This window comes from Tachypleus tridentatus, chromosome 1, assembly GCF_004210375.1.
Source record: "Tachypleus tridentatus isolate NWPU-2018 chromosome 1, ASM421037v1, whole genome shotgun sequence".
NCBI classification, from domain to species: Eukaryota; Metazoa; Arthropoda; class Merostomata; order Xiphosura; family Limulidae; genus Tachypleus; species Tachypleus tridentatus.
In genome coordinates, this window is record NC_134825.1 from 13,947,723 (window position 1) to 13,958,393 (window position 10,671).

Sequence of the window (10,671 nt, forward strand, 5' to 3'; positions counted from 1 at the left end):
GTAATCACTGGCTGCTTTCTTCCGAGTCTTTCATTATTAACTTAGTGTTGCGCGAAATACAAATCAAATATACGAAAGAATCCTAAGAATAAGATGAAACAATGTTTTTCGCAAAATGAAAACTTTTCTTTCAATGAAATCTTTTAAATTAAGTAAATATTATTTACAAACTGAGTTTTAATGAACCAATAAGAAATATTTTAAGTAGTTTAACACTAAGATATGTTGTACATGTAGAAAATCTCACCTTTTTAAAACTGAATTTGCGTTTTTTCGTTTTATTTTCACTTACTTATAGTTTCAAAAGTAATAGTTTCAAAACACCTAGAAATTCTTAAATTACAAAAAAATATCATTTTCTCTGTTATAAAAGTTTACACATTTTGTTATTTGAACATGGTGGTATTCAAACTTGGGATATGTCTGTACTTTAACCGATTTTATCAACACTAATCAGAAACAGCTAATTCTGTCGCTATTCGAGTACGTACAAACGTATAATTCATTGTATGATAGAATAAAACGGCAAATCTTTTACATTTCACGTAATGTTTATATAAGATTGGATCAAGTTATCAAGCTAACATATTCCATTTCAGCAGAAGATATTACTTCCTTTTTCCAAATAATTCTCCCACCATACTATTTAATTGTTGTTCGTCAGACTCAAGAAGTAGAACCTTGATACAGTCGGTGAACATTTCGTTCTTGAAGCAGTTCGATCTGAACAAAAAGATTTAAGATATTTAACACTTGTATCCTTACTCTTTTCTCTTCTGTGAAACATAAATTAATAACAAAATTATTTATTGTAACAGAATAGGGTATATTTCTAACATATCTTCTTTAGTATAATTATATACGAAACATTTTTTTATTTTATTTTAATCTTTCAAGAATCAAGTACAGAATCTTCAAGGAAATAACAGAAATGTGTTATTTATGAGAACCACAGAAAATTGTAAAGTGTGAAACAATAGATTTATATCTACGTAACTTTACCATCCTTTACCGGTTGAGCCTAAGACTATGGTTCTATTTGAAATTGGAGGTGTAGAGGTTTCTGGAACCTGACATCATCTTGATAAAACTATCTTTACTTACTTTACTGATATATTTTGATATAGTTTTATTATATGTGTCTTTGGAATATTAGAAAATCAAGAACACAAGGTTAGTATAAAATTTAAGAGCAAATACTGATCAATTTTCACATTATTTTTATCGTTACAGCTCACACACGTACACGGATTTCATCTATTTCACCCAGTTTTTATCTCTTTATACTTTAGTCCTAAATAATTTGGTTTTGACCAATATATTTGTAAGGATAGATATTTTATACCTCGGTGGCTAGCTCATTGGAAAATCATATAGGAAGAATATGTTAGGTAAGGGCAATTCCAAATCACAACCCCCAGAGTGAAAGTCGAGGGCTGTATCCACTGGTCTTTTTGAGACTCTGTCTAGCTATTAAAGTTCTATAATAACCAGTTCTTAAAAATTACCTGCAGGATTTGTGAATGAGTGGAACCTGGTAAACATTATAACATTCTTCACAGATTCGATTCAACCGAGCAAGCTTGGTACTGTCGTAAGTTCCCATACATCCTTGGTCAGTAAAACCACGTTTTTCACTTAACTGGGAAGAACATGAAGTTGTTAGAAGGAACATTAACAATACAGCAGATGGAAGTGATAAAAACATGGTCATTGGCATCTGCAAAGAAACGAAATAATGTTTTGTTGAGTTTGAAAGCCTAAAACCTAAGCGTGAGTTATTTTATTGTTTATTAAACTGTTATTAGTGATTCTGCAAAAAAAAAAAATAAGCGTTTAGGTTGCTGTAACGAGAATATAGAATATCAGTAGATATGTCACCAAAGAGTTTACATCAAACTGGTTTCTAATAAATTCTGAGTAATTATAATGTAAAATAACACGCTTATAATACCATCATATCAACCCACGAGAGTGAGAAATAGGCTTACCATACAGATTTCTAGTTAAAGAACATTGTGATGTTGGTGAGTGGAAGATTCTGAATGAGAAGACAGTTAGATATCCTAAGCTTTTATACTTATCTGTCATCAGATTAACCTGTTATTGCTCAATTCAAAAGACCCAAGAGAATTATAAAGAAATGGAAGAAAATGTCACCCGAGAAGAAAGTTTCTCTTCTCTGGTCTCTAAATGTCATTATTAATACATTCACGTCCTAGTTCAATACTATACTTCCCACTAATTCCCATATGTTTGAACACCATAATTACATTTCTCGTATCGTTGTGTGAAGAATTGAAGTACTTCTTATTTGGAAACTGCTGTAAGAGTGGCTAAGTAGCAATAAAGAAAGACAATCTTAATATTTTGAACTGTTTTACCAGAAAATTTTTATTTGAGAGTTTCTTATAGTTGTTTGTCACGATTTGAGTGTAAATCTCTATTTTCTTCTATCCAATTTTTTAGAAACGAATAGCATCGAACAAGAACTACCTCTGGGAGTCTCTGTGTATTATTTATTTACTTCTTATTATAAAGAGTTTGATATTACATTATTACCGGAGAAGCACGAAGCTTATTCAATAGTAACATGTGTATTTCTTCTATTTTTACAATTGATTATAGCTAAATACCATTAGATTCCAATTACATAAAGATGTACAGTTCTTTTATGACTTACAGAATATTAAATTGATTTTTCTCAATACTTTTATTTAGTCGCCGAATTTATCTATAAGGTGATGATATCAAGAATAATGTTTAGATTTTCGTTATTTCTGTTACAGTTACTAGTACTACAGTAGACATTAGAATTAAAAACAATATTTCCCATTTTAAATTAAAAATCAGCCATTTAGTCGTATTAAACTTGAATCCAATAATATATTTAAAAGTTTATTTTATAAAGTATGTTATGTATGTTTTATTTATCGTATGATATCGACTTAAGAGCATCTCTTAGTTAACGTGGTATTAAATATTTAATCATATTTTAAAAATTAAGTGTTTGATAACATTTATTCTATTTGTTAAGATGTATATGATTATTTTCTACTATTTGAAAAATTAGAAAATAATTTCATTTTAAAATGCGTATATCATGTGTTTTGCACTTTAAACTTTAACATTTTTATCAACAGAAAGAAAATAACTACACCTACACAACCCATACTTTATATGTTAGTGTTTGTTTTATGGATTTAAGTTGCACATTTTTTAGCTACAGTTTTTAATCCAAACAGTTACAAGAAAAGAATAACACTGCACTTATTATGTAATCAGCATTTCATCCGTTTTAAATTCTGAAATGGCGTTAATATTAATTAAAAAAAACAACCCGAACAACCTGATGTTAGATTGTTTTTTCGCACAAAGCTACTCGAGGGCTATCTGTGCTATCCGTCTCTAATTTAGGATTGTTAGACTAGAGGGAAGGCAACCAGTCATCACCACCCACTGCGAACTCTTGGGCTACTCTTTTACTAACGAATAGTGAGATTGACCGTCACATTATAAGGCCCCTACGGCTAAAAGGGCGGGGATATTTGGCGCCACGGGGAGTTGAACCCGCGACTCTCAGTTTACGAGTTGCCCGCCTTAACACGCCTGGCCATGCCGGGCCAACATTGTTAGGACGAACATACAATAGTAGCTTTATGATTGTTTTAAATTAATAGAAATAATTTCTGGAAGAATTGTTACAAATTTTTTTCTTCTTCTCCATTTGTTCCAGTAAAAACATAAAATTATTAGAAGGACCACACTAAAAATAATATTTACGTTTGTCGACAGTAATCTGAAAAAGCACACCACACTTATGGGGATGCATTTTAATAATTTCGTTTAACTTTGTGTATTTTAAATAATTTTTAGGTTAATTACTTTTAACTGCTAATTAAAAAATGATTAGTTTATAGCTTACAATTTGGTGAATGAATATCAGAATTAAGGGTTTGTTTGTTTGTTTAAATTTAGTGTAAAGCTACACCACAGATATCTGAGCTAGTCTAAGAAAAGATATATATTTGGTCAAAACGTTTTATATCCATAAAAACTGTCAATATGGAATATTCAGACATATATATACACGGAAATTAATAAAATATATTAAATATATGAACTGAAAAACTGATACGATGTAAACTGAAACTAAATAATTTAAATATTTATGCTTTTGCAGCAAATATACATCGGTTAATCTGCTGTGTCTCCTGATGAGAATAAAAACCCTGATTTTGGCGGTGTAATTTCGTAGACTTACCGCTGTCCCAGTAGTGTTAATATTTTAAACGACCTAATAAACATGATTGTTATTAAATATCAAAATCGAAAGAATGAAATAATTTGAATACAACGTAAAAATACTTATCGTAATTATTTAAGTTCTGTTTGATTTTAATAAAACAATATTTTGTCAGTTGTATTTGAGAATGAAAGAACGTTTTGTGTGTTTTTTGTTATGCACAAACTACACAAAGAACTATCTGTGTTCTGCCAACCTCGGGTATGGAGATCCACTTTTTAGAAGTATAAGTCCTCAGATGTACCACTGTTCCTTCGGGGGAAGAGAAAATCTCATCTTTATTGAACATAGTTCCAATATAAATACTTGAGAAAATCAGTTTCTAATTAATCTAAATTAGATTGTATCATATACATCAGATAGATTTGATATAATTTTTACTGACGTCACTAAAAGTATACGATTTACAGTATTTCTTTTTACGATAAAGAGTTCTTTAAACCCAGTACGACAGGAGACATGTAACAAAAGAAATGTCTAAGAAGATAAAACGTAAGTTTGTTGAATTACTTCTAAAAATTGTTCAGGTATTTGATTGTTATAAATTTACAAATCTGTTTATTTATATATTTTTGCTCTAATTACATTTTATAATTGACTTTGGACGAGTCTGTGATTTAATATGTTACGTTTTACCATTTGAAACAGCCTGAAAGTTGAATTTAAAAGGTAATTGAATGTCGATACGTACTAAATGTAAAATACGTAACAGCATGCTTAAAAGTAATCCTGTATTTTATATACATGATTTAGCATAGTGATTTCCAATTGGGGAATATCAACTTTTATGTATGGAAGTCATGAAATTAACCACCTATCATTCCATTGATACGATCTCACAAAACTGGAAAAATCAACCTCAGTAGGTATATTTTCGCCTCTCGAGACAGTAAATGTTATGATTTCTAATATATTCAAGTCGTAATTCACAATAGTAATTCAGATGTACTCCCAAGTGTTTATGGAAATAATAATTAGTATTTTATATCATTATGTGATGACGTGTCATTCTATAGCAACTCATTTCATTTTTTTCAGAATTGTTTTTAGATTATCTCAGTATTAAGAAACCAACGCCAAACTATTGAAATGTTTTTTCCTTGACGAATTTTATTACTGACAGTTATTTGTATTTAGTGGTCAAGTATAAATATTTTTTCTCTATATGTATTTTAGAAACGACTAGATCCCAACGACAACAGTCTCAGGGAAGGTGTATCCTCTGTGACAAATCAGTGAACTTATAAGTGTTGATAGTTTGATGTTATGTAGCTCAAATTGTTTTCAACTTTAACATAAGTATCATTAATCTCTTCATAGTTTATTATGAGTAAACTTGATTTTATACAAACTTGGATTACCTAAAAATTTATACTGGTTTTCAAACTTATAGAATATCAAACCTATTATTTTTATTACTTTTGCATATTTCACAAATATTTGAAGAAGCGATGTCAACCAGAAAACAATTTATTTATTCGTTACTCTCCATTCAACTCATTTTATAAAAATAAAGGTAAGAATTTACAAATATATTATACCAATTTAATGTTAAAATCAGCCATTTCCTAAGAGATTTCTCTTAAAAGTAAAACGTTAAAAGTAAAATCAAACAATTTATTTCAAACTGATAATTGAATTCTATCAATTTTATTTCATGTATCACAAGAAACTAAAACAAGTAGTTACTATATGATGTTTTAAGACTTTAATACTTTAATAAGTAGAATTTTAAAGACGTTTAAAATATTTATTGTGACTTATCTGAATATTTATTATCATATTTACACGTTCAAAACAGATTTTATTGTGAAATTGTGCATACGATGTTGTTCAGGTAAAACTTTCAAATACTTATAAGTTAAAGTGAATATAACTATTCAAACAATATCCTTTCACTTAGACGTAATATATTAGCATTTGTTTCTATGATTTTACTTGGACGTTCCTTTTGGTACGGCAGTAACTACAAACAAATTAGAAGGCTCGAATAAAACTGTCATTATTAATATGAAATCCAGTTCTAGTCTGCTTCTTTTGCTAAAATTCTACTGTTATGAATTATTTAAAATCCCTAAACATTCTTTTAATACTTATATAGCAGAAATTTCGTGTTTGTTTTAGATTACAAAAGATACCACTGAAATGTGGTTAAATTACTGTTCTACTTTATCTTTTTGTTATAGTAAAACAAACAGTATATATAGGAGGAACTCACTAAAATATTTTATGTATTATACAGTAACCTGCATTAGGAATTAGACTTGTGAAACTCATATTTACATTTTGATTTAAATGTTTTTGGTTTTTCTAAATTTAATGGTGCATCACTCTCCACGGCCACTTAAAAATACCTGTGGACTAAAAAACCTGGGACTGGTGGGAAAAAGTCATAAATTGGGAACACCATACTATTATAAGAAACTGTATTTGAAATAATAGATTTTTCTAAAAGCTGAGACTTGAATCGTTCTTTGAGCGGAAGCAAAGAGTAGTAGAAGTAATTTGTAAGGGTAAAAATCGATGATTTTTGACACAATGAAAGGTAAAATATTTATTATTTCTTATTGTCGACTAATCTTGGAAAGGCAGTAACTATCATCAGCTTTGATATATACAGGCTAGCTTAGAATATGTGCATATAAAACCAGTTAATATGTTCGTTCATTTTCAAAAACAGGAAAAGAGAGATGGAAAGTGAATCGTAAGTGCATAATACTGAACATAATTAAGTATTCCAAAGGGATATGTTGATTATTCCGTTGTTTCTATTTATACGCGCTCCTCTAGTGTCTCAACGGTATGTCTGCGGAATTACAACGCTAAAAACCGGGTTTCGATAATCGTGGTTAGGCAGAGCAGAGATACCCCATTGTATAGGTTTGTGCTTAATTCAAAACAACAACAACTCTTTATACGTACATACGCATGTATTTTCAATTATAAAATATGTATTAATATGTAAAAGAATTATTAAAATGGATTTTATGTTGTCTGAAATTTGATGTTGATATTTTATGTGTTTATTATTAAACACCAAGCTACACAAAGGTTTTGAAGCCAGGTTTCTAACAGAATAATTTCTCAAACATAACGCTGTGCTGCAGGCACGATGGTAACTGAATATCAGCTCAGTTTTCATCTCTTCCTTTAGTTTACATAGGTTTTATTTTGTGAGCCACATTTCAAACTCATTTGCCTCTGTTTTAATACTAATATTATTTGCCTTCCCTACTTTAGTTTCAATAAATTTAATATTTTTATGTTACTTGCATCTAATCGGCCAAATGTATGTTATGTTTCCTACCGTTTTGCACCTAGCATGGCAGGTGGGTAAGGTACTCTACTCTTAATCTAAACATGGCGGCTTCGAATCTTTTTTCCCCCAGATCTGCTCCTTATTTCTGCCGATAGGACGTTATATGTTCCAATCTATCTCAGTATTCCTTTGTACAAGAGTAACATTAGAGCTGGCGATGAACAGTGATGACATGCTACCTTTCACTTTCACTGCTAATTTACGAAAGGCTGGAGCCGATAGCTCGCGTGTACCTTTGAACAAAGTTAAAAACGAACAACCTTCTATTTATAATTTCCTGATATATTGCAATGAAATATATAACGAATATTTAAACTATATCCTATAAAAAATCTATATTTTGGTTTTGATTTTTTCTTTGTCATATAGACGTTCGTGATAAACAAGTCATTCATTATGTTATTGTATCATCAGTGTATTTTCACACACACACATATATATCATATATGTAGGTTAAAATATTTATTTTATTTGTACTTCTCTTTTTCCTTGTCGAAACACTATTTAAACATATGTGAAATATATTAAAAGTTCTGATAAATCAAGACACCATTTCGTGCAAATAAAATTCACACGTACAAAGTTATTCAATAACAAAAGCTTAAATATGAAGAAAGTCATGTGAGCTATCGGTCTAACATTTGCACTGCAGCTTTATCTAAGACTAAACATGGACGTTTATAGGGTTTTTTTTTCATTTGAATTATAGATAGCTTATTTAGTGCATCAAATTTATAAGGTGAAATAACTTGCTGATACACAAATATTGTTTAGGCCAATCGATGTAGATTATCCGTTTCCAGCTAAAGTTTTCTAAAGAATCATACGGGTGGATGGTTATTAGTGATTATTAATTAACACCAATTATAGATTAGCACAATTTTTTAGATGTTTTATGAAATTACCTTAGTTGAAGAGCGTCAAGTGATATTAGTAAAAACAATAACCATAGATAATGCTGCTAGATGAAGCTTTAGCTATTGGAAGAGGCTATGCGAACAAACTGTTGATCTAAATTCCATGTTACTGTACAGGAAAACTACCACTACATTTTTGGTTCGTTCTGTAAAAGGTTTGTTGCAAATAAAAGAGCTGAGTGTTTAAAGGTAGAGTGGGTTACTATCGATTACCATTTTATGAGTTTGCTTGCTTTTGAATTTAGCACAAAGCTACTCGAGGGCTGTAAGTGCTAGCCGTCCCTAATTTAGCAGTGTAAGACTAGAGGGAAGGCAGCTAGTCATCACTACCCACCGCCAACTCTTTGGCTACTCTTTTACCAACGAATAGTGGGATTGACCGTCATATTATAACGATCCCACGGCTGAAAGGGCGAGCATGTTTGGCGCGACGGTGATGCGATCCCGCGACCCTTGGATTACGAGTCGCACGCCTTAACGCGCTTGGCCATGCCGGGCCTCCATTTTATGAGTTGCTGTAGTTTGTTGGTGTGGTTAAGCGGGTAACATAAAAAAATTAAACCAAAATTAGAATCCAAAATGGTAGGTTGCCGATGTCTCAATGTACCAGTCAAGCGTCTCCATTATACTAATTATTTCTATAGCTATCCTAATCCACCAGTTCTTTAATTTCAACTATTTTGAAAACAAATAATTTTCATTTAGCTATTTAGATTCATTTCTTTCTGTGTTTTTATTTGAAGATATACGTGGTAATATACAACATAATGATGTGCACAGTAAGTTTGAATCCACACAAATAGAACGGTTAAACTTTAGTGAATTATTATTACGGACGTTATAATTTCTTCGACGACAATAAATATTTTATTCGATAAAAAGTGAGCTTGTAAAGACGTGAAAATAGCCAAGATAATAGGATGTTAGTTCAAGTGAAGTGTGACAATATCAACTGTAAACAAATATGCTTGTTGTGAACCTGGATCGTCGATGAAATATTAAGTTCCACACCGAATATAAGACTAAGTATTTTTTATAACTTTGTAACATGATTATCCGAACCTGGTTCTTAACCATTAACTACAGAGGGTCTTTTAAGAATTTAATGGTTAAATGTTTATATTACTTGGGACAAATCTTTCGCGTCATAAGTGTCTAGTGTTTAATGACAAGCTATAACATAAGACATTGAAAACAAAATTACCACTTTTATTTAAATTGTGCGTGTTTCACATTTCTGTCAAATTTGAGATGTATACTATTTGAATATGAGTAGTTCTGGCTTTGTTAGTTTTATTTGTATAACCTCATAAAAACCAAAGAACTCAACAGTATTTAGAGAACTAACTGTTTGAACACCATACATTCAAACTCAAGATATTTACATCTCAGCCATATAAAGTGATTGAATGTGTTTTTGTAGAATAGAATCCAATCGGTTTTCCCTTGACTTCCAGTGGCACAGCTAACTATCTATCGAGAACTTTCGACATATTTTAACCAAATTTCATATAAAAGTGTGTAATAAAAGAACAAAGAAATTAATATACATTAATAAATTTGTTTGTAATCAGTAAGACTCAGTGAAGGTTTATTGTTTTAATGTTTTGATATTGAGTGTAACTGAACTGTGATAAATCGGTTTCGTAACTTACATATATAGAGATGCCTATACAGCAAACCACTATTAAGGTAGCATTTCACAGTGTGAACTTCAACATACAAAGGGAAAACTACAAAACATATAGCCAGAAGTTTCTCTATAATTATTTACACAGTTTCGTGATGATCTGTCAATAACGGGTATCCATCCACGTGATTGTGTAACTGAAAAGGTGACCATCTTTGTAAATTGTTTTCTGTTAACTAATAAAGACTGTTGGATTAGGTTTTTTCTATAAAAAGCCACAAAATGAACAAGGAAAATTATTCTCTGCGGTTAGAGCAGCCACTCGCAGTTGTTTTAGTTTTCTGTTTGCGACTGCTTTCCTTTGAATAAATTCCAGACATTTAGTGTATCCGTGGTGTAATACTTCTTATATTTTGTATTATATGTAGCAGCTCAAACAAATACTTAAGTATCAGAATACGAATCGATCACCTTAACTACATGGTTATACCGAGCCGAT

At 30.6% G+C, this 10,671-nt stretch overlaps 1 protein-coding gene across 1 annotated transcript; it reads right to left on the minus strand.

The window, feature by feature from the left end:
* Positions 1-437: 437 nt before the first annotated feature.
* On the minus strand, positions 438-2,040 carry LOC143240561 (crustacean hyperglycemic hormone 6-like). Its single transcript, XM_076483624.1, has 3 exons — positions 1,992-2,040; positions 1,509-1,720; positions 438-723 (listed from the first exon to the last, which is right to left on the minus strand). The coding sequence occupies exons 1-3, from the start codon at positions 1,992-1,994 to the stop codon at positions 609-611; spliced, it is 330 nt and encodes a 109-aa protein (XP_076339739.1). The 5' UTR covers positions 1,995-2,040; the 3' UTR covers positions 438-608.
* Positions 2,041-10,671: the final 8,631 nt, after the last annotated feature.